Here is a 24,497-nt window from a genome sequence, read left to right on the forward strand (position 1 = left end):
ATCAATAAGTAGTAATTTCCTCTGACATTCTTCTTCATTAATTTACTCTTCTGTGACTTGCATCCAGTTTGAAATGCATGCAAAATGTATACATGGTCAGGACAAAAAAATCCATTAACAGGAACCATGTGTGGCCGTATGAGGGATTTTGGTTTGTGTACCTGGACTATTGGTCTGCTTGAGTAATACGCTTAAAAAGAATGTTACCCCATAGCTCACATTTTAAGAGGACTTCCAATTTCTGTTCTTCAATAATACTTTGACACAATGGATATCAGACACACCAACCTCGGCCCCCTGAATATTTGTTTTAAGGGAGCCAGGCCCCCTCAAATTAAGGCAGCCCTAAGCGTGTCACAGGTTCAGTGGCCAGCTCCTCCAGAGCCCTTGGCCTCCTCTGTCATGCACAGTTCGTCACACAAGCACCGCACACACTGGGCCCTCTCAGTCTTGGGGGCAACCTGGCACCTCTGATGAATATCATCCAAAAATTTTATGGAAACCAAATATCAAGTCTAAAATAGAATATACAGTAGTATTTTTCTTTAGATGAATGTGACCATCAAATATTAACTGCCTCATGGTGATTACTATTCTGTACCACCACATCATAGTCAGGCCAGTGTACAATGAAAAGACATGAAATACAATTAAAACCAATGCAAATAAATTTCAAACTGTCTACCAAAAAAAGAAAAAAGCTAAATTAATAAGTTAAAGATGTATGTGGAAGAATTCAGTAGTTAATGCTGCACAGAAAAACGATTGAATAAATTATTTTTAAAAAGTCAGGAAGGCAATCAAACCTGCAAACAGTGGGATTTCCAAAAACAAAATCTGTGGCATCTGTGATATGTTGGAAGGGTTAACTTCTGAGTCTCCTCAGCTATAATGCTTGAATGTGCCATCAATGCAATAATTAGAGCAGCTTCCCTTGTGAAGTGCTCCCATTGTGTAGTGTCTGGGAACTAGCTTTCATTGTTCACCCTCAGTTTGCATATGTTGCAAATGTTCCCATAGAACAGCAGAGGTTGATCAGTCCATGCTTCTCTTGGAGATTCCCTGTTGTGTATAAATTAATTCTGACTACTCAGTTGTGTACTGCTAGAAAGGTCAGGCATGTTTCATTGTTTCTAATGAAATAGGAAAACACACAAGCAGATGCATGGGTTGCATGCATTCCTGGATCATGCATGCTTTGTCGTCCTCAAGATATGTAGAAAAACAGAGTTTACCTGTGGGGTTTTGTGTGTGTGCTGATGTCCAATTTCATCATGCAGTAGATGAACTACTTCACTACAGAAGAGCATGTGGATCCATCAGGATGGCTATTTTTGCAATCCAGATTGCAGTGCAAGTAATGTACTTTACATATGTCAATATTTCTGTCCAGTGCAGAAGCTCTGACTTTCACTCCAAGGTCATTATAGAACCTGGCATGTAGAAATCATGCCTGAGAACTATTAAAAGAAATAATAACACCATATAGAGGTGCCCTAAGATTTTGCCAGTTAATCACTGGCCATCCTGCTATTACATTCCTGCTTTTCAGACAGATGGTTCTCTAAAACACACGGAGTCCGAGGGCTTGGAAGTTGGTGGAGGAGAGAGAAATAACTCGAAATCAGGCAGCTAACCTGTTCCAGCATCTTACCAGCAGTTCCAGGCTGCTGAATGTATTTTTATACCCTCATAAATCTAGTGGCTATTCTTGTAATGTGAATAGTAAAAATCTGCATTTCATAACGTAGGAAGGCTGGTAGCAAGACAGAGTGTGTTTTTGTTTCTTTTTATCCTGTGTCTCCAAATGTCTAATTACGTGGCTTCTTTGTCTAGCTGCTGCTTTTGTCTCTGGAATAGGTTGTGTTCTCTTTCAGAGTGCAAAAAGGGCACTATTAGAACAAGTGTGCTGTTTTTGTTTTTGTTTTTTAAAGTAGAGCAGCTTTTGAAAAACTCCCATGTGGGTTTAGGAAGACCCAGAAAAGACTTCACATTTCGTAACCAATTTCCAGCAGGCCGAAGCTAATTTTGTGCCATATGTAAAACCAGTTGTGCCGTCTGATAGTTATCAGAGTAATTTCTCAGAGTAACCCCCTCTCTGCCCTTTTCATTTTTAAATAAAAGCTTTGGGTGCGCTACATTTTAAGCAGTATCTCCTAATAGCAGGAGGTAAGCTGGGTTAGCAAGGGAAAATGTGATTGATTTAAATTGCATCCTGGAAAAGGGGGGGGGGGAGGTTCCTGAGAAACAATAGTAGTGAGATTTGCTGCTTCCGCAAGGGAAGTGTGAACTTCAGAGTGCCACATTTTTAATTATGGTTTTCCTTTGTCCAGTTCTTTGCTGAACAGCTATATCTTTGTAGGATTGTGTCTTGGGATAAACAAACGTGGCATGTTTAACTTTGTTATTCTTTGGCAGGTGAAATTGCATAGTAGTCACTTTTTTTAAATCCCCCGTTATATTATAATCCTTCAGCTTGGGCTTCTTAAGAGAGCAGGACCAGTAAACCTTTGATCCACCCCCATCTGCCTGAAAATCAGATATGAATACATTCCATAATGTATGTGTTTTGATGTTTCCTGTGTTTTGCTTTTTTGGTTCTGAAAGAGAGCACAGCCTTGAAGCCACACTGCCAATTAAAGCATGTTTGGCTCTGTCCCTGGCCTCTGAAGAATTTATGGCTGTAGCAAAATTCTGATCTGAAAATCCACGTAGGGAACCCTGACGACAGTTTTGCCACACTTTAGGTGGTAGCGTTTATTATTTGTACAAGAACTGCAGCACTCACAACAGTACCTCTGTTTGTTTATTTGCAAGATCTCTTGCCCAGGCTTCACTACAAGGGCTTGGGGCAGGTTAGAAAGAAAAATAATGTATGAAGAAGAGTTTGGATTTGATATCCCGCTTTATCACTACCCGAAGGAGTCTCAAAGCGGCTAACATTCTCCTTTCCCTTCCTCTCCCACAACAAACACTCTGTGAGGTGAGTGGGGCTGAGAGACTTCAAAGAAGTGTGACTGGCCCAAGGTCACCCAGCAGCTGCATGTGGAGGAGCGGAGACGCGAACCCGGTTCCCCAGATTACGAGTCTACCACTCTTAACCACTACACTACATAAAAGCAAATAAAACATTTGCAATTATGAAACAAACAAACCCATTCCAGATGGAAGAGAACAGCATAGATTCAGAAAAGGGGATGGTCCCACAGGGAAAAAAACCCCAACCCACACCTTAACTGTCAAAGGCCAAGTGAAACACAGGCAATTGTATGGTATTGCGAGCCATGTTGAGTGTTAGGTAAGACAAGTGTGGCCTTCCAACAAAATGTTGTAGTGTGGAGTGTTCATGTTTAGGGTGCCAGCCAGCTTGCCATTCCCCTTTGCAGGGAACTGTGTTTCATCCCTCTCCGCAAAAGGCTCGCTCGGCATCAGCCTGCCCCCAAATCGGTGCCCTCCAGTGGTTAGAGAAGATGGGAGTTGTAGTCCAGCAAGGGACGGAAACAATATAAGGAAAGGAGAAACAAGGTGATTATTTGTGTGACTTCCTGACACACATTTGTTGTACTCAGGGTGAAGGATAGACTCACGTGCCTAAATGTGTTCCTTATTGCTAATCAGGTGTTCCATCAACTTCGTTTGATGATCAGCTCCATCAAAACCAATAAACCAGGGAAACCACTCTGGCTGTTTACTGCAAAGCTGTGAGTGCTAAAGCATAAGGAAATATAGATACATCTGCACTGGTGGTGTAAAGTGAAAGAGAAAAATGCATCCTTTTAAACTTGGGGATCCTTCTCTGTGGGTTACATTTGTTTTTTAAAATAAATTCAAGAGAAGGAAGCGATCAAGAAGAGAAGGCAGCATTCATCTGTGTTCACTTAATGGGAACAGTTGTCCTTCCCCTGTTTCTAGAAGTATTGTCTTGTGTGCAAAACTTATTTCAAATGTAATCTTGGTGGGGAATTGTTGTAACCAAGAATTCGTGGGAAAAGATTAGTTACGTGTCAGGGAACTGCCATCGGAGGAACAGGTGGTGGAAAGGCTCCAGGAGAATAGGAGAGATTCTGCAGCAGAAGAAGGAACCAGTAGGGGGAGAGCAGGAGCTCCGGAGGAAGGGGAGTCGGAGGGGAGGCTCTGGGATACTTCCAGTGAGAATAGTGAAGAGGTAACAAGACCCCCCTTAGGAACTCCCACCCTTCGCCGGAAACTGTCACGCAGAGAGTCCCGGAGGCGCATGTCCGTCAAACAGCTTTTATGCTGGCGTAAGTTCCGTAGACGCCCACTGTCAGATTCTACCAGCGACTGATGGAGTCATGCTTTGGGGGCTTCGTTAGTGACTCGGTTTGGTTGACCAGCCAAACACCAGAGGGATCAAGCTTTTACGCACAAGCAGCTCATTATCCCATCACAGCACGTTTTCGATTTACAATAAACATTGCACTGCCTGGCAAAAGAATTGTCATTTGCTTTCTGAGCTGTTTGCATTCTTTGGGACTGGCATGTGCAAGTTTTGAAGTTGGGTAGCTGTGGCATCTATGCTATGGCACCACATGTTTCCATCGATCCCAGCTGGTATTTTTAATATGCCAGGAGGATTAGCTACTTCTGGCAGCCATGCAGAGTGTGTAGGGGCCCACAGGCTCTAGGAAGCCCACCAAGCCTGGAAATACTAAATTACGCCATGCAATAATTTTGTTATCCATTGTTTATATGATTTTAGTTTTTCTTCTTCGTGACAAATGTTTGATGCCCGTTGTCATGTCAGTTAATATCAGGTATAAAGATGCAACTGTAACTCATATGCATTATGAAGATACATGCTTCATAGTATGTGTTTTATGGGGCTGCGTCTGAGTGCTACCCATGCTGGAGCTTACAGAGCCTTCTTGGTGGTGGCTCCGCATTTGCAGAATGCCCTCTCTGGTGAGGTGCATCCATCTTCCTCATTATTAACATTCAGGAGGAATTGAAAAACATTCCCTTTCACCCAGGCATTTGATGGCTGGAAGATACTGTTTGGGGCAACCTTGAAATTATTAGCTGTGAGGACATGTGGTTATTTTTACTTTTTATTTTTTCCCCCTTTTGGAACCCTCTGGCATTGAATTTATAAGGGATAAAACTAAATGTGAAATACAGATAATTTTAAGATGGTCTCAGGCAGGAATCAGACACACAGTGTATGAAATGAGTGGCTTAAGCATTGTGGTTCCCTAGCAACTCTTATCTCATTTAAAAATTGCTGTTAACACTTGTGTGTACAAAGATTACTGAAAAAAGGTTTCCTAGATTTCCTGAGTTCAGACTCTCTGCTCAGAGCAGGGTAAAAAACAAACAAACAAACAAACAAAAAACAGCAACAGAAACTTACTTAACTCTTGGCATGTTTGGCAGTTGCTCATGAACCAAGCGGACACGGAGCAATGGTTCCAAACTACAAGAAAAAAGATTCCACCTAAACATTAGGAAGAACTTCCTGACAGTAAGAGCTGTTCGACAGTGGAATTTGCTGCCAAGGAGTGTGGTGGAGTCTCCTTCTTTGGAGGTCTTTAAGCAGAGGCTTGACAACCATATGTCAGGAGTGCTCTGATGGTGTTTCCTGCTTGGCAGGGGGTTGGACTCGATGGCCCTTGTGGTCTCTTCCAACTCTATGATTCTATGATTCTATGATTCTATGAATTTGGAGGCCCGTGTGTGAGAAACTAGCATATGCATATTTCTTTTTATACAGAAAAATATATTACCCAGGTAGTAAAATAGGTTGGTAGTCCAGGAATATAGATTTGATCACTAGTGTATGATAATAAAATACTTGAGGTACAACCATTTAAAATACAGCATCACAACAGTTTAAAGTAGATTAACAATCTCAAAGATAGGATGTGACCTAAAAATGTACCTCTCGTGTGGCAAAGGCATAAAGAAATGTGTCTTCAGCGTACGAGGAAAACTACTGATTCACGAGGGTGCCAGTTGCACTCCTTTGGGGAGGGAGTTCCACAGCTTAGCAGCTGCCACACAAAATGGTGTCTCCTGGGCCACCGCCACCTCAAGCTTGTGAGCGGGGTGGGAGTACCAAGAGGGTCACCTCTTCTGATTAACACCTAAGAGGGTCTGTAGGGAAGGGGGCAGCCTTCCAGGCATTTGGGGCCTAAGTCATTTAGGACTGTAAACACTAATGTGAACACCTTGAACTGGGCTTAGAAATTGACTGGGAAACCCGTGCGACTGTTTTAAAAGGGAGGTTGTATGAGATCTAAATGGAACGTCAGTTAGTAAATCTGGCTGCTGAGTTTTTGAGCCAGCTGAAGTTTCAGAGCCTTCTTCAACAGCGTCACATAGAGGGTGTTGCAATAACGCAGTCCGGAAGTTTCCAGAGTATGGAGTACAGTGACCGAGTCATTTCTGTTCAAAAGGAGCCGCAGGTGGCAAACCAGGCAAACCAATGCACTCCTAGCCACTGAGGTCACCTGAACATGAAGTGACAGTGTGGAATTTAAGACCACACTACAAGGAGCGGACCTGCCCCTTCCAGGTGCAACCGTACCTCTTGGATGTGAGGACACCAAACACCTCTGTCTTTTCCAGATTCAGCTTCAATTTGCCCATACTCAGAAGGATAAGGGAGACAAGGAAGTAATATCTTCTCATAGTGGCATTTAAGGCTGTAGTCCAGGCATAGGCAAACTCGGCCTTCCAGATCTTTTGAGACTACAATTCCAATCATCCCTGACCACTGGTCTTGTTAGCTAGGGATGATGGGAGTTGTAGTCCCAGAACATCTGGAGGGCTGAGTTTGCCTATACCTGCTATAGTCCTATGCTCACCTACCTGGGAATAAGTCCCATTGAGCCAACCCTTTTTGGTTGACAAGCCTAGGATTGAACTTTAAATTTTTAACCAGGTGTTGCCCTAGATCTGACTGAGGTGTCTGGATGGTACCAGAGTATAACGTTGAAGCAGGATACACCTCTCTGGGGAGATGGTGCCAAAGTTTTGGAGTTGGTGCAGCCTCGATGTAGACGCTTGCAATAATACATGCTTTTATTGGCATGTTTGGTGCGGGGGTTTTCAACCCAGCACAGATAATGACTTTCGGGTTTAAAGCCATTTCACTTCTATTGCACTTTAATCTGGCTAATATGAATTTATTCAACAGACTGATATACTTTCTGTGGAGCTGTCACTGTCACAATCACTGAACACGAGATATAATTGCAGCAAAGCATAGGAACGAGACAAAAACAAACAATCCTCATCCAGCCATGGTTGAAGCTAATGTGTGCTAATGCATAAGAGATTGGCATGGTGGCATCTGGGGCTGGGTAACGTCTGCAGTTAACCATGCAGCGTCGAGACCATTTTGACATTCATTGGGTTAAAGGGAGGAAAAGGTCACTCTGGGGTTAATGCTTGGCTTATTTGGAACAGCTGTGTTGTGCTAAGGCTTAAAAGGCTGTGTTCCCCTGGGAACTTGGAAGAATCCATAGCTAGAAAATGGAAGCAGGTGGATCTCCTTTAGGAATCCGTTGGCTTATGGAAGCCCAACATACTCAGCGTATTTCGGATTCAATACCTCATAAAAGGACCATAAATGTTTACAATTGTTTGACCCAGCAGAAAGTTGTTCCTCTTTCTACTGCAACATTGCTGAGTGTTGGCTGTTCCCCTCTCACAGAGCTACAAATCCCAGAGTTCCCTGGGAAGAGAGACTGGCTGCTAAGCCACTCTTGAGAACTGGAGCTCTGTGAGGGAAAGAGGGGTCTCCTAAGAACTCTCAGCACCTTTAACAAACTACACTTCCTGGGGTTCTTGCGGGGAAGCCATGACAGTTTAAAGTGGTACAGTACTGGTTTAAATGTATAGTGCAAATGGGGCCTGTGTCCTGCTCTTCTGCTTCCACTTCCAATGCTTCCACCTCCTCCTGAACTGGAAGAAAATTATTGTTGACCAGAGAGTTCCCATATTCTTTTTGATAATGAAATAATATTTGACATGCATTGATTACCATATAGAAAAACAACACACTATATTCTAGAGATGCTCTTTATACCTGCAGTGTAAGCATGCATCCGTAACATTATTGGAAATGCAAGCAAACTGCTCTCTAACAGTCAGTGTGTCTCTTGGTATATACAGTGGACTTGCCACTTACATACCGTGGTACCTCGGGTTAAGTACTCAATTCGTTCCAGAGGTCCGTTCTTAACCTGAAACTGTTCTTAACTTGAAGCACCACTTTAGCTAATGGGGCCTCCAGCTGCCGCTGCACCGCTGCTGCACGATTTCTGTTCTCATCCTGAAGCAAAGTTCTTAACCTGAGGTAATATTTCTGGGTTAGTGGAGTCTGTAACCTGAAGCGTATTTAACCTGAAGCGTATGTAACCCGAGGTACCACTGTAATTGCACTTTTAAGTGTGTGGCCGAAAAGGAACCAAATAAATGAAGAGCAGCAGAAACTTGCCAGATAAATACTTTTTGATCCCTCCATTATGCTTACCAGGCTCCGGGAGGGCCGTGCTCCCAGGGCCCTCACACATCCTTCTCCAGAGCCCAGTAAGCAAGGCAGAGGGCTCAAAAAGCAAGGCTCAGTTAGCAGGGCAGAGTCCAATAGCTTTTTGGAAGGCCACATGTTTCCCATTTCTGATTTGGAGGATTTGAGGCTCCTGATAAATTCCGAAGCCCATCCTGCTTTGCAAATATGCTCCCAGAATTCACTCCGTTTCCCATAGGCATGGCAAAATTCAACGTGTACTTCACTTGTGTTGTGTTGCAAAGTTAACAGTGCACCCTAACCTACACACAGAGCACCCAGCATTTTGTCTTTTCTGGGTTAATTCCTGTTATCTGGAAGCCTGATCATGTGAGCTGTTCCTCAGTATCTTAAGCTGCCTTGACAACAAAGCAACTCGAGTGCTAAGCATTGTTGCTGAATCCTTTGCATAATTGATTGTTTATGTACTGAGTTCTTGTATTGAGTAATTCTTGTTTTTTTCCGCCATTGTCATTTGCTTTGCCTCTTTTGCTTGACAACCTGTTGAAGATTTCAAAAGCAACAGTATAGCCGTCACAGATGACTGGAACATTTGTTTTTAGTAGCCAATTTAAAACCATCCTCTCTGGCTTATTCCACCGGAGTGGTTGAATGCATTCCTTTTTTGTTTAGTGTTGGTGAGTCACCCTGTTGCCGATGAAAAAGTATTTGCACTTCATAATTGGTTTTAGTTACTGTTGCCTACAAAAGTTAAGAAACATTGCTGATTTCAAGACTGGTTTCGCAGCTGGGGCATATTTCGTCTTCATCAACTATGAACCCCAAAATCTGGGATCCCCTCAAAACTGGTGCCAAAGTTTTGCAACTAGAAGCTGCAGTTTTCCACACTGAACAAGATACATTGATTTCTTCACACGCCCTCCAGTGTTCCCTGGAATAAGGTTGCCATACATCTGGAATTTCCTGGACATACCTGGAGTATTGCAGTCAGAAGCAGTGTCCGGGGGGAAAGCTAAAAAATGTCCAGATGTATGGTGACCCATGTTGGCAGTGTCGTTTTTGGCAATTTCCCTTTAAAAAAAAGCTCAGAAACGTCATTTCTTTTTGCAATTTTGCTCAAAATGCTCAACGACTTTCTTCAGGTTAATGAACATGTAGAACAGAATCTTCAAATGACAATTGATAATCCACTTTAAAGGAGGTGGTTGTGCATCCTCCCTTTAAGAGGACCTCTTTGGACCTAGAAGTGTTAAATAACTATTGCCCAGTGGTGAAGATACCCATTTTGGGCCAGGTACCTGTGAGAGTGGCGGCCACCCAGCTTCATGTAAGTTTGAAGGAAAGTTGATTATTTGGAAAATTTGGATAACTCTGAGTTTCAAAGTACGGCTGTGCTTCAGTTCTCACTGCTTCAGCTCATAACATTTTAGGGTTTGTATATCTGAAGGACCACCTCCATACCTACCAACCTTCTCAGGTGTCCTTGGAGAGGACATTCTCTGTGGTAGCCCCTAAATTGTGGAACTCCCTCCCCACAGTGATGCATCTGACGAGAACCAGCTCGCCATCCGTAAATAATCAGTCTCACGCCAAGATGGGTTGAAGAAGTCTGGCCGCAGCTCTCTTAGAAGCTGCTGCTGCCCCAACCTTTATTGAGAGTCCCAGAAAAGATACAAATTCAAGGAGAGAGCTTTGCCTCAGTCAGCAGATAAAAGACAATACAATACATTAGTCTCATGTTCTCACACCAGACCACGCAGTTGATCATGTTATACTACGTGGACCAATCATTGGATGGCATGAGCTCTCCACGCGTTGATCATGCTTCCAAGCAATGCTTTTAGCTATGAAATCATCCTTGCGATAATAAACTTTTGCCCATGCTCTTATGGACAAATGACCATATTCCCACATGCATCTAAGCATATTCATTGTATTCAGCTTTCGCTGTATGCTGAAGACACACCTCTTTGGCATTTAAGGTACCGTACTTTTTCGTGTGTAAGACTTGGTGTGTTTTTTTACTGAAAAATCATGTTTAAAATCAGGGGTCGTCTTATACATGGGTAGTGCCTAGGGGGGACGTGGGGTTATTGGTGTCTGCGGCAAGGGGTGGTGTTGATTGGGTGTTTCTGAGGCAATTGGGTGGGCAATAGGCTGCTTCTACCGGCAAGGGGACAGACGTTGCGATGTGCGCGAGTGTTAGTGTCGGCCAGGCAGGCCAGCTCAACAACTTTGGGCAATCTCCCCGTAATTTCTTAATTTTTAGTCCCCCCAAATAGGGGACATATTATACACGGGGGCGTGTTATACACAGAAAAGTATGGTATTTTATTTTCTAGAACCCCTATCCTTTGCTGATTTTATACTATTCTGTTCCATTTGTCATTTTTATCATTGCAATGATTTCATTTGTTTTTATAACAAACCTGGGAACCTGCCCTGCGACCTTATGCTAAAGTGCAGGTAAGAATTTCCTATAAGCTAACTAAGTAAAAGGTGCAATGCTGTACCAACGGCAATAAAATAAATTAATGTGATGTACCACATGCTGGACACGGATGGCACTGTGGGTTAAACCACAGAGCCAAGGACTTGTTGATCAGAGGGCCGGCGGTTCGAATCCCCGTGACGGGGTGAGCTCCCGTTGCTCGGTCCCTGCTCCTGCCAACCTAGCAGTTCCAGCGGGAAGGTAAACGGCGTTTCCGTACGCTGCTCTGGTTCGCCAGAAGCAGCTTACTCATGCTGGCTACATGACCTGGAAGCTGTACGCCGGCTCCCTTGGCCAGTAAAGCGAGATGAGCGCCGCAACCCCAGAGTCGGTCACGACTGGACCTAATGGTCAGGGCTCCCTTTACCCTTTACCTTACCACATGCCATACATTGCAATATGTGAATGCCATGTATTGCATAGCTGCCATTTCCACCACTTTACATATTAGGGTAAATGAGCAGATTCAAAAGAGCAGCTGTGCTGCTAGGTATAAAATATTCAGGAACAGTAGAGGAGCCAATCTTGTTTGTGTCTTCATAAGAGCTCATTAAGCCGAAAATTGTTATCTGCCACTTTATTACAGGCCCTAGAACCTGGGATGAAACCTTAACAGCAGCTTCTCACCTGTGTTTCATCTTTCAAAAACAAATCCTTTTGAGAAGGCTTATTTAAAGTTGCCATCAACAAAATGTGTGGCATATGCCCTGGAGGCAAGTGGTTAGATGTATGGGTGGTAGCGTGGACCTACTTTGACTAGGCAACCTGCATTAGCCTCATTAAGGAGAGCTTCCTCTGAGTGTCTCTGTGTTGCATATATGAGGTGAAACATCTTCCTTGCCGTTAATGAGAGAATCATCCCCTCTGCTGTGCGCATCTCTTTCATGTGCCCTGTCATTGCCCTTCATGCCGTTTAATTCAGAACTTAGTGGCCCTTGAAATAACTCCTTCAGCTCTTGATGGACATTTTTGCTGAGGCAAAGTAGTCCGTTTGGTTGCGTTCGTTTAATGCATTGCAGTGGTAGCACGATTGTCATATTTCCTGAGCGGGCTGAGCATCAGTAGGGGCCAAGAGGTATAGAAATGAAATTAATAATACAATAGTAGCAATAATAAATCTGATCAGGGGTGGGTGAGAGGAATGGTGCCTAGACACTCTGTTGTGGTGGCTATGACCTAGGTTTAAGGTGCCATTTGGTGATTATCTTATACAGTGGTACCTTGGGTTAAGAACTTAATTCGTTCTGAAGGTCTGTACTTAACCTGAAACTGTTCTTAACCTGAAGCACCACTTTAGCTAATGGGGCCTCCTGCTGCTGCTGCGCCACCGGAGCACAATTTCTGTTCTCATCCTGAAGCAAAGTTCTTAACCCGAGGTACCATTTCTGGGTTAGCGGAGTCTGTAACCTGAAGTGCCTGTAACCCGAGGTACCATTGTATATCTGAGTTTCTAACACTGATCCTATCTACAGTATTCAAATTGGATGTTGCTCATTAAAAACTTTTTGACAGGCTCCTGCAGGATTATCTTTTGCAGAGGAATGAGCTAATATCTGTAGCTGTCTTGTTTCCCACCAGCTATTTCTTAGAATCAACTAGTTCTTGGCATTCTTTGGGGGGGGGGGGAGAGAAAACTGGTTTGACCAGGTAAATTAACACCTTGGCATGGATATCCTTTCACAATGAGGTAAGCAGAGTTTATTGTTGTAGTAAGAAGGGTTTTTAACAAGGCTATTCTTCTTTCAACCAGGCCTCCCTTACTTTTATAACATTGCTTGATACGTTTGCGTATTTCGTGAGGAGAGTGGTAGCAGACTACATGAATTTTATGTTTCCTGCCATTTGACATGCTTAAACTATGCATTCTTTCTATACTTCCTGGTGTGGAAGATGGTTTTGGTTTCTGTTCCAAAGAATAGCATCGGAACTGCCTCCAAATAAGAGTTATAACTAAATGTATTGTCTTCCGTGGACTCTTCCTTCATTGGAGGTTATCGAGCAGCTGGCCACCTGTGATGGATGCTTTAGCTGAGATTCCTGCATTGCAGGGGGTTGGACTAGATGACCCTTGTGGTCCCTTACAGCTCTACAGTTCTACAATTCGATGACCCTCTGACGTTTCCCCCCTCCTTTCGTTTCCTGCATTTGGTGCCTACACTTCTTTCAGAGCCTAACACAAACTACCTCCAAAACAAATTAAAATCTACATTTTGTATGTGTTTTTTCTCTCAGACAATTCTGTACCATTCTAAATTTCCACAAGAAAAAAGACTTTAATGTCATTATTCAAAAGACCATAACTCTTAAAACACAAACAAACAAACAAACAACCCTCAAAACATATATTTTTAAAAAACCAAATCAGCCAAATGAAGCAAGTTGGCAATACTACAAGGAACCTAAAAAACTGGCCTAACCGGGAGTATTGTGTGGGTTAATCTTTTGTAAATGTTAATGATTATATGGTGCCTCTTCTGTGTTTGTGACAGACGGCAGGATAAAGAGATCTTAGCAGGTCTGTGTTGCACCTGTTAATTTTTTTTAAAAAAAAAATTTGCTGGTTACTTTCCTGGGCACTCCCAGGAGAAGTATTAAATATCTCATGATTTCTAAAATGTATTAATGAAGAAAGACTGGTGAACTTTTCCTTGACAACCAAAATGTATTTTTAAAAGGCCACCCTAGTCGGAAATGTTTGGCTGATTATGGGAGATGCTTCATATCAGTAGGAGGAAAACCCCAGAGGAGGAGAAACTAAAGCTCAGCAAATGAATTAGCGTTAACAGTATTAGTTCTACACAAGATGCACAACAGATTACTTTAAATGGAGATAATTGGTGATGTAGCCTTGTCTCAGATTCTTGAGCGCTGATGATGACTAGGGATGGCATCTGAAATATCTGCCAGAGCTGGTGCCAGTGGTCAGCATAGCTGGTCACCTGTCAAGGCCAGTGCCTCAGCAAGGACCCCACTGCCAGCTTCTGGAGCCCCCTGGCTCTGCAGCCGTCTGGTCAGCTGCTCTCTCTGAATGAGTTAGTTGTGAGAGAATCAAGGAGGAAGTGCATTATCCTTCATTCAACTTTCTTGCTAGCTGGTTATGCATACAGTGGCCAGAGGAAGAGGTTTAGTGAATGAGTAGCAGTAACACCAGGGACGCGGGTGGCGCTGTGGGTTAAACCACAGAGCCTAGGACTTGCCGATCAGAAGGTTGTGGTTCGAATCCCTGTGACGGGGTGAGCTCCCATTGCTCGGTCCCTGCTCCTGCCAACCTAGCTGTTCGAAAGCAAGTCAAAGTGCAAGTAGATAAATAGGTACCGCTCCGGCGGGAAGGTAAATGGCGTTTCCATGCACTGCTCTGGTTCGCCAGAAGCAGCTTACTCATGCTGGCCACATGACCCGGAAGCTGTCTGCGGACGAATGCCAGCTCCCTTGGCCAATAAAGCGAGATGAGACTCTGGCAACATGTGCTGAGCAGCTGGATTTAATTTTTTTAGCTGTCTGTAATCTTAAGTGACAAGCTCTTAACACAACCACACTTTATTATCACCAGTTACTACAGAGAAACCACCACTGTGCCATTCGGGAGTGGAATCAAATAAAAAACCAGGGTAATTTAACTGGAGAGCAATATAAACATGAAGAGATACTTGCACACGCTTTAGAGTGAAAAGTTGAGGATAAATCAATAGGATTCTTTCTTTTCTTTTTTTTATTTCCTGTCAGTGATTAAATTAGTAAAATATGCTGCTGGCAGTAAAAGCTTGCAAGCCTGTGCTTTCACAATTGGATTTCTCTTCGGAGAATAGCAGATATTTGATTAAATGAGCTTTAGTAATGGGACTTGGGAAAATTTTAAAAAGGTACTGTATTTTTCCGTGTATAAGACTAGGTTTCCCCCCCCCCCAAAAAAAAATAATGTCCAAAATTTGGGGGCGTCATATACACGGATAGATCTTTCCCCATTTTCTTAAATCGGAGTCCCCACAAATATACAGGGGGGTGTCTTATAGATGGAAAAATATGGTAAATGAAATTTTGGATTTTTAGAAGAATGCCAGAGTAGAAATTTCGGAGTTGAGTTCCTTGGAGTACATTCTGATTATAATTATGAAAACGTATGGCATTGACTACTTAACATCTGACTGTATCATAGTGTACATATCTGGTTGCAGCAACTTAAGAGCTTCCTACCTTGCAGAGTGCAATCCTAAAGTACAGTGGTACCTCGGGTTAAGAACTTAATTCATTCTGGAGGTCCGTTCTTAACCTGAAACTGTTCTTAACCTGAGGTACCACTTGAGCTAACGGGGCCTCCCACTGACACCGTGCCACTACTGCACAATTTCTGTTCTCATCCTGAAGCAAAGTTCTTAACCCTAGGTACTATTTCTGGGTTAGAGGAGTCTGTAACCTGAAGCATCTGTAACCCAAGGTACCACTGTACTTTTTTTTTTTTTTAGGAACACAGGAGAAGAAATGCACACTGCCGAAATCTTTGTATGTGCCCTGTGTTAATAATAATAATAATAATAATAATAATAATAATAATAATAATAATAATATATTATTTGTACCCCGCCCATCTGGCTGGGTTTCCCCAGCCACTCTGAGCGGCTTCCATAAAAACCAGAAACACACTAAAATATCACAGATTAAAAACTTCCCTGAACAGGGCTGACTTGAAATGTCTTCTGAATGTCAGGTAGTTATTTATCGCTTTGACATCTGATGGGAGGGCGTTCCACAGGGCGGGTGCCACTACCGAGAAGGCCCTCTGCCTCGTTCCCTGTAACCTCGCTTCTCGTAATGAGGGAACCGCCAGAAGGCCCTCGGCGCTGGACCTCAGCGTCCGGGCAGAACGATGGGGGTGGAGACGCTCCTTCAGGTATACTGGGCCGAGGCCGTTTAGGGCTTTAAAGGTCAACACCAGCACTTTGAATTGTGCTCGGAAACGTACTGGGAGCCAATGTAGGTCTTTCAAGACCGGTGTTATGTGGTCTCGGCGGCCGCCCCCAGTCACCAGTCTAGCTGCCGCATTCTGGATTAGTTGTAGTTTCCGAGTCACCTTCAAAGGTAGCCCCACGTAGAGCGCATTGCAGTAGTCCAAGCGGGAGATAACTAGAGCATGCACCACTCTGGCGAGACAGTCCGCGGGCAGGTAGGGTCTCAGCCTGCGTACCAGGTGGAGTTGGTAGACAGCTGCCCTGGATACAGAATTGACCTGCGCCTCCATGGACAGCTGTGAGTCCAAAATGACTCCCAGGCTGCGCACCTGGTCCTTCAGGGGCACAGTTACCCTATTCAGGACCAGGGAGTCCTCCACACCAGCCCGCCCCCTGTCCCCCCAAAACAGTACTTCTGTCTTGTCAGGATTCAACCTCAATCCATTAGCCGCCATCCATCCTCCAACCGCCTCCAGGCACTCACACAGAACCTTCACCGCCTTCACTGGTTCTGATTTAAAAGAGAGGTAGAGCTGGGTATCATCTGCATATTGATGGACACCCAGTCCAAACCCCCTGATGATCTCTCCCAGCAGCTTCATATAGATGTTAAAAAGCATGGGGGAGAGGACAGAACCCTGAGGCACCCCACAAGTGAGGGCCCAGGGGTCTGAACACTCATCCCCCACCACCACTTTCTGAACACGGCCCAGGAGGAAGGAGCGAAACCACTGTATAACAGTGCCCCCAGCTCCCAGCCCCTCTAGACGGTCCAGAAGGATGTTATGGTCGATTGTATCAAAGGCCGCTGAGAGATCCAGCAGAACTAGGAAACAGCTCTCACCTTTGTCCCTAGCTCGCCAGAGATCATCAACCAGTGCGACCAAGGCAGTTTCAGTCCCATGATGAGGCCTGAATCCCGATTGGAAGGGATCCAAATGGTCCGCATCCTCCAGGCGTGCCTGGAGTTGTTCAGCAACCACGCGCTCAATCACCTTGCCCAAGAATGGAAGATTTGAGACTGGGCGATAGTTGGCCATACTGGCCGGGTCTAAAGATGGTTTTTTAAGAAGCGGTTTAATGACCGCCTCTTTCAGCGGATCTGGGAATGTTCCCTCACAGAGGGAAGCATTCACCACCCCGCAGAGCCCATCGCCCAGTCCTTCCCGGCTAGCTTTTATTAGCCAGGATGGGCAAGGATCCAGGAGACAGGTGGTTGGTTTCACGCGTCCAAGCAGCCTGTCCACATCCTCGGGGGTAATGGATTGAAATTGATTCCATGCAACTTGACCAGACAGAGCTCTAGCACTCTCCCGCCCCAGCCCTGCTCCCACGGTGGTGTCTAGCTCCTTCCAAATATGAGTGATTTTATCTTCAAAAAACTTTGCAAAATCGTTGCAGGAGATCTTGGGGTCTTTACAAAGCCCCGGTGGTAAAGGTGGTTATATAACTATAATATAGATTTATTTATATGTTTGTTTATAACCTGCCATTAACAGGAATGTCCCAGAAAGGTTTACAGCATATAAAAACACAAGACAAAAGACTACTCCCTGCAAATATGGTAACCCCCAAATGGTACCATACAGGGAAGATACCAAAACCAATTCTTTTAAAAGGCCAGAGGTGGTACTAGGTATGTCTCTGGGAGGAGGGCATTCCACATGCCTGGGGGCCATCTCTACAAAGTCCCCCCCCCCATGAACCAAATCTCTCAGAGTGGCAGGAAGGGCTTCCCACTGATTTTAATAAACCCATAGGGAAAGAGGTCCTCTTTCAGTTGTATGGGGCCCAAATCTTTTAAAAAACAGTTCATTTAAAATATTTGAAACATTTAATATCAAGCATTCAGTCCTTTTATTTGTATGCCACCTTTACAAAGTTAAAACCATGCTCCAGGCAGTTTACAACATATAAAAAATTACACAGGTGCAAACATAACAAAAGTAGTCATAAGCAATAAACAAAACAAAAAAAATCAAAAACTGCATAATCAAGTTGAACCACTTCCACATAAATCATAAGATCCGAAATAAATAAACAAAGAATAATATCTGGCGATTGTGATTTACACACCCCTTTGAGGAGTTTATCCATTTTCTAAATAAATAAATATACAGTATTATCAAGAACAACATACTGACCATATTATTACGAATAAATCTATATTAGCTTATGTATAAGGATTGAAAGTTGAACTGTCATTTTATTTTTTATGTATTTATTATGGGGAAATTGGGCAACTTATCCATCGACTGCAGGTTGATAAGGACAACAAGGACAGTTGTGAACATATAGATTTTTGTGTGTTTGCCTATTAATTACATGTGAATAGCAAAAGACTGCTCAGCATTGTCCTGTGGGTAATCAACAAATGGAATTTACTTGGCTCAGGCATTAGATTACAAGAGTCAGCGGATTGTACCCTGTGAATTATTTATTTGGTCCCCTTTTTAAGTTGGTACAAGATTGAAATGTGATTTCATATTAGCTCTGTTCATTCTTTGGATTAAAAGATGAATTCTGAAAGTTAACGTAAAGACATTGGCGTCTGATGTCTTTGTATTTTTTTGATGTGGTTTATTTATTGTTTATGACTTTTGTAATTATGTAAATCTTGTTATGCTGTAAGCCGCCTTGAGCATTGTTTTTTTAACTGTGGAAAGGCGGCATACAAATAAAAAATGATGATGATGATGATGATCTAAGGCAGGATGAGATTGCCTATCTAAGCGAGGTGGGGATGCTTGGATCTTGATGACTCTGTGGCGATAGTCTGAAGCCAAAATAGAAGTGCATGTTTGAGGGTTTAGGTCAGCGTTGCTTTTCATGCAGGCTCAGTTGATTCTGAATCCCCAAAGAAGCTTGAATACAAGTAGGACATTTTATCTGCAACAGGTGTTCATATAAAACATGCTTGAGGTTTGGTTGGGTGTTTGTAGATTGACTACTAGAATGCTATAAGCAGCCCCAGCAAATGACAGGCGTACTACTTCTGATTTGCAAGCAAATATGACAGTGGAGTCTATATTGGCATGCAGAAGTAAGGACAAAAACGAGGGGTGATCTTTTGATGATGGGCATGTGGTGGTCCCAGCAGATGGTGTGTGTTTCTAAATTTAAAAATGTGTGTATTAAGAAGCTGCAAGCATGAATGTACTGCAATGCGCAACCACATGGTGGCTGCGTACTTTTGTGACATGAGGAAACGCCTAGTCATCCTTGTTTCAGGCTCCAAGAATGAAGCCAAATTTGTTAATGAATTAAAAATTCTCTTAAGTGCAGCAGAAAGTTTGCCCTTGATGGTAATCAGGTCTTTTGGGCAATAAAGAACCTGTACAATCTCCTGATGGGCCACCTGTGGCATCTTCAGATGTTGTTAGACTCCCAACTCTCATCATCCCCAATCCGCATGGCCCCAGTGGTCAGGGATGATGGGAGCTGTAGTTGAGCAACACCTGTCAAGGAATGCACACGGCAGATGGTTAACTCTCTGTTGTCAAAGACTTGGGATACATTGATCTTGGTATTTCTGTTGACAGTCTCTTCTACAGCTCAGGAGACCTATACACACCAATCTAGCGTTTAGGCAGCTATTCCCAGGTCTGCACTCCATGGAGCAGTTGAAGCGACAGGGGACCCCTTCCCCCTCCACCATGTTATGTACCTTCCCCTGATGAGCTGTGCGCATGGAGGCTACACCTGCATGGATGCTTCTTCTGCTTACCTCTTTTCAATCCCCTCCTGGTTCTGGGAGACGGTGGTGCAGGAGAGGGTGAGGAAGTGTTATGTACTGAAGTTCTCACCCTGGGCCAGCAGGGGGATACTGTAGATAGTTTTCACTCAGGTCCACGTCAGTTATTTTAGGCGGGAAACCCTGGGTTGTTGTTGCTACAATGTTGACAGCCGGCTGCCTATAAAAGCAGGCCGGCTGAGCTGTTTGCAGTCAGTTCTATTCCAGCTTACAAAATAAAGAGCTGCTTTGGAGAAATTGCTGTGTCGTCTGCTATGTCAACCCACAACTTAACAGGAAGCACCTGGCTCTTCACTTGCCTGACCAGTGGCAAGTGGCACCTGCCCAAGGAGCAAAAAAGTAAGAGGTAGTAAAATACTAATGCCCATCAACTTGGGGGCCCCCTCAAATTTTTTACTGGGTGGGGCTGAATGGACCTTGGCCCCAAGGAGTTTGCTCCTATACAGGGGTCGGCAAAGTTTTTGTGGTTTGGGCCGGTTCACGGTCCCGCAGACGCGCGGTGGGCCAGAGTGTGTGCGCGCACACATGCGCAAATGCTATTTCCGGCACGGAGGAGGCGTGCACAGCTTTCGGTTTGCTGCAGGAGCTTCCTGCAGCCAATGGGAAGTTGGCTAGTGTCGCTCTGCTCCACTCCGGTTTAGTGCAGGGGAGCTGACCGAGCGGGCAGCGGGGAGTCCCTGAGCAAGCAGCGGGGCGCCATAGGTCAGTTAAATGACCCCCATGGGCCGTTTGTTGCCCATGGACCTTAGGTTGCCGACCCCTGCTCCTACACGTCCACCCCATTTGATTTTATCATATGCTGTATACTAGAATGGATTTTGCTGTTAGTTTTGTCTGATCAATATACTGCAGAATGAATTATTTTAAAAAACCCAAAATCTCTAGATGTTCAGTGCTTTCTTTTGGGCGTGCAGCTTCATTCAAAAGGTCTAGAGTCTACAGATTCTTATCGGCAGAGCCGCTGAAAAATATGCCACTATGCTTACCAGAATTGCTTCCAGGAAGCAGCACCTGCCAGCATGGTTCCACCAGCTCATACATTACTTCCTGCATGAGTCTGCAGCCACAGGGCCTCTCGGTGGGGAGCATTTTAGAGTATGCAAAGCTGCCCCTAGACGGGAAGTGGAATTTATGGTTCTATGCCCACTTGTTTCACTTCACATTCATTTGAAGGCATTATAACACCTTTGCATTCAGTAATGATGATAAAACCGCTTGGCATTGTCCACTATATATATATTAAAAAGAGCAAATGTTGTTGGTCTAAAAAAATGAGGGAATTTGGGGGAGAGGCAGAGATTAGAGGTCATTTGCAAGTGAAAAGCTTCATACAAGGGGCAATGGACTCCTTTTTAAGCCAAGGGGACACATTCCCTTCTGGGCAGCATTCTGAGAAGCACATGCCAGGGATGGGAGTGGCCAGAAGCAAAAGTAGGCAGGGCAAAAAAATGTGCAGTTTTTAAATTGTCCAGTAGACTGGTTTCTATGCACACTGTCTCTCACCCCTCTCTGTATTCTACCCAGGCAGTCAAGAGGCATTATAAGAGTTCAAGGAAACATGTCAGGCAGGAAAAAAGACTTAGGGTGCAAAGCAGTGAGGGGGTGCTCTGCAAAGAGGGGGGCTGGCATGGGGAGAGCTGTGAGGGCCATATAGAGGGTCCCAGAGGGCCACATTTGGCCCTTATGTCTGAGGTTCCCCACCGCTCGTTTAAACATTTGCAAGGAAGGAGAGATGTACCGTATTTTTGCACCATAACACTCACTTTTTTCCTCCTAGAAAGTAAGGGGAAATGTCTGTGCGTGTTATGGAGGAAATGCCTACGGGTGGCATGCCTACGGATTTTCCTCCTCTAAAAACTACATGCGTGTTATGATCGGGTGCATGTTATAGAGCGAAAAATACGGTACATGTCTGGATGCTGGAATGTTAAGGGGGTGCAAGTGAAAAACAAGGAGGGGGCATAAAATGAGAGCAAGTAGCCCAAGAGGAGGCACACTGAAGACAAAATAGGTTAAGAGAGAGAGTGAGAAAACAAGAGGCTGGAAAAATAAAGAGCTTTGAAAGCAAAAGTAGTGGTTGAAATGATCTTACAAGGAAATGGAAGAAAATCTGTTGCAACCTTCCTACCTCTGCTCCAGCCTTAGCACAGTACAGTGGTACCTCGGGTTACATATGCTTCAGGTTACATACGCTTCAGGTTACAGACTCCGCTAACCCAGAAATATTATTCTGGGTTAAGAACTTTGCTTCAGGATGAGAACAGAAATCATGTGGCAGCAGTGGGAAACCCCATTAGCTAAAGTGGTGCTTCAGGTTAAGAACAGTTTCAGGTTAAGAACAGAGCTCCGGAACGAATTAAGTACGTAACCAGAGGTACCACTGTAAAGCACTCTCAGAACCACCCCTGCTGCTTTCTCTTGTCCCCCTGCCCACAAAAAAACTAAGCAATCACACATATACACATACATGTTATGGAGGATCTCGTTCACCAAATTAGCAAATGTGCAGCTGTGCTCTAAAAGCCCAAGTCTCACTTAATGAGTTTTGATGCTGCCTCCATGAACAAATTTACTTCTTCAAGGCAGTAGTCTGTTTGTCAAGGCAAGTCATATTAAATAACTAGTAAAGTACTACATTCTCAAAACTGCTTTAAAAACAACTGTCTCTAAAAAGAACTGGCATTAATTTTCATTATTCTATCTTCTCTTTTTTTCATATTTTAGGAGGTCCTCCAGCAACTGATCATTATGAATTTGCCAAACGTCTTGATAGTTGGCAAAGATCCTCTGTCTGGTGAGTAGCCTTGCGACGCTCTGTCCTCTTAAATTTCAAAAATATTGACTGTATGGAACAGTATTTGCAACTTTCTCAGCTGAAATTAGTTTGGTGCGGAAGAAAATAAGGAGACTAAAAGAGAGGTGGGTATAAGCAAGGGGTAGCCATTTACAGTATATGTGTTCTGCATCCATTGGAAACCAGCTCTGGAGCCCTTTGCTCCTGAGTCACGTGGGGCAAATTCATTTTACACTGAGTCAGCACTGTGGAATTGCAGTCATCCGAAAGGTGAGAGCAAAAGTTGTGATTTCAGCTGCAGCACCTCCCCCCCCCCCCCCGCAGCTTATTGCCAAACTGTAAAAAAAATATATTCTTGGCTATATTGCCAACTAGGGGCAAGGTCCTGTGGCCGCATTTTGAACCACCTTTATGTTTTCTGTACTGCTAAACAGAACTTGATCCAGAGCGTAATGGAATCCAGGTACAGGTTCCTCTGCTTCGAAAACAGGAAGCCAGTTGTTCAAGGCTACACAGCAGGTGCCAATAGTGGGTTGGTTCCCTCTGTGGTGTAAGCTTCCAACAACAGAAGGTGGGTCAGTTCAGAACTAGCACGCCCATATATGTGACCCACAGGACTCATAAATAAAATTGACGGGGCCTTTGTGTGGATGTGCTCAACTTGGTTCATTATTGCACAAGCCCCTTGCAGAAAACAGGTTGAAATTTTGATTTAATGCTGACTAGGACGAAGGCTCCAACCTTTGTTCAGCATGGTGTATCAATAGACAGAACTGAGCACGGCCACACAAGGGCATCAGATTTGGGATTTTTAAAAGACATATTTATTTCTATAAATGTTTATACACTGCCCTTCTGGATGGAGCACACCCATATCTTGCATTGATATGGGCATGGCATTGCAGTAGCGTCTCTGATCAGTAAGCTGCTTGCTGCAATAGTTTGATCCTCCGGTGTCTCTTCTGAAAGCATATCCAATATGGGATTTGTAAAACTGCCTTGCAAAATAAATAAATAAAACCTTACCCTCCAAATCCTCCGGGATTCTCACAGTCATCTGGTAACTTAAAGGAGCTGTCAGGTCTTAGTGATGAATTGGTGTGTGTGTGTGTGTGTGTGTGTGTGTGTGTGTGCGCAGTGCCGTAGCGTGGGTTGTCAGCACCCGGGGCAAGGCAAGTAATTTGCGCCCCCTAAACCGTGGATTTGCGCCCCCTAACCCGTGGATTTGCGCCCCCTAACCCTAACCCCCAGATGTTGCGGCCGGTGCGGCCGGCCCCCTCTGCACCCCCCACGCTACGCCACTGTGTGTGTGTGTGTGTTTAAATGATGTGGCTTGAAGTACCCTTTCCCCCTCCAGAGCTCCTTCTCCTCCTCTCTAGCACTATCAGCTGATTCCTCTTCTCCTTCTCCTTCTCCCTCTCTTTCTTCTTCTTCCTGTGTCTTGTCAGCTACACTTCCTACTCTTCCCAGACAGTCACACTGCGAATCTGTATTTCTGAAACTGAACTATGTGGAGTCCCAACAATTGCTTTGAGGGTTCTGTGCCTGAGAAGCTTGCTGCAGACTTCTGTTTTTAGCTCTTAAATGTCAAAGCAATTCTTTATTTTCTCCCTCCCTTTGAACTTTTTAGGGTTGCCCCAATCAAACATTGTTGCACCTTTCATTCAATTATTTCACTGAACTTAAACGTTTCATATTGAGAACAAACTGTTTTTACCCCGCATTCAGAGGAACTTGTGGAAGAGGGGAGAACAAGATGTGATTCAGGTGTTTTTGGCTTGCAATTAGACATATATCATTAAGTCTTTCAGCCCAGATCCACCTCCCCCCACCCACCTCAAAACTGTAAGTTCATAGCATAGTGTTGCATTAATATTGTATCTGTGCAGAAATTGACCAATTCAGAAACTGGAAAGGCCATAGCTCAGCGGTAGAGGGCATGCCTAGCATGTAGAACATTCCTAGGATATAGATAATACGGAAAAGAGTGCTTAAGCATGCACAGAGTGCCTTTATCTCAC

The 24,497-nt window shown here is 44.1% G+C and overlaps 1 protein-coding gene across 1 annotated transcript in view; it reads left to right on the forward strand.

Annotated features, from left to right (window-relative positions):
• Positions 1-24,497, forward strand: part of CCDC88C (coiled-coil domain containing 88C) — a 107,208-nt gene that overhangs the window by 16,358 nt on the left and 66,353 nt on the right. The window contains exon 4 of the mRNA XM_081857742.1: positions 22,407-22,476. Within this exon, the coding sequence (XP_081713868.1) occupies positions 22,407-22,476 (70 nt within the window). The remainder of the gene's footprint in view (positions 1-22,406; positions 22,477-24,497) is intronic.

Source organism: Podarcis erhardii, assembly GCF_964252035.2.
Source record: "Podarcis erhardii genome assembly, chromosome: 1".
Taxonomy (NCBI): Eukaryota; Metazoa; Chordata; class Lepidosauria; order Squamata; family Lacertidae; genus Podarcis; species Podarcis erhardii.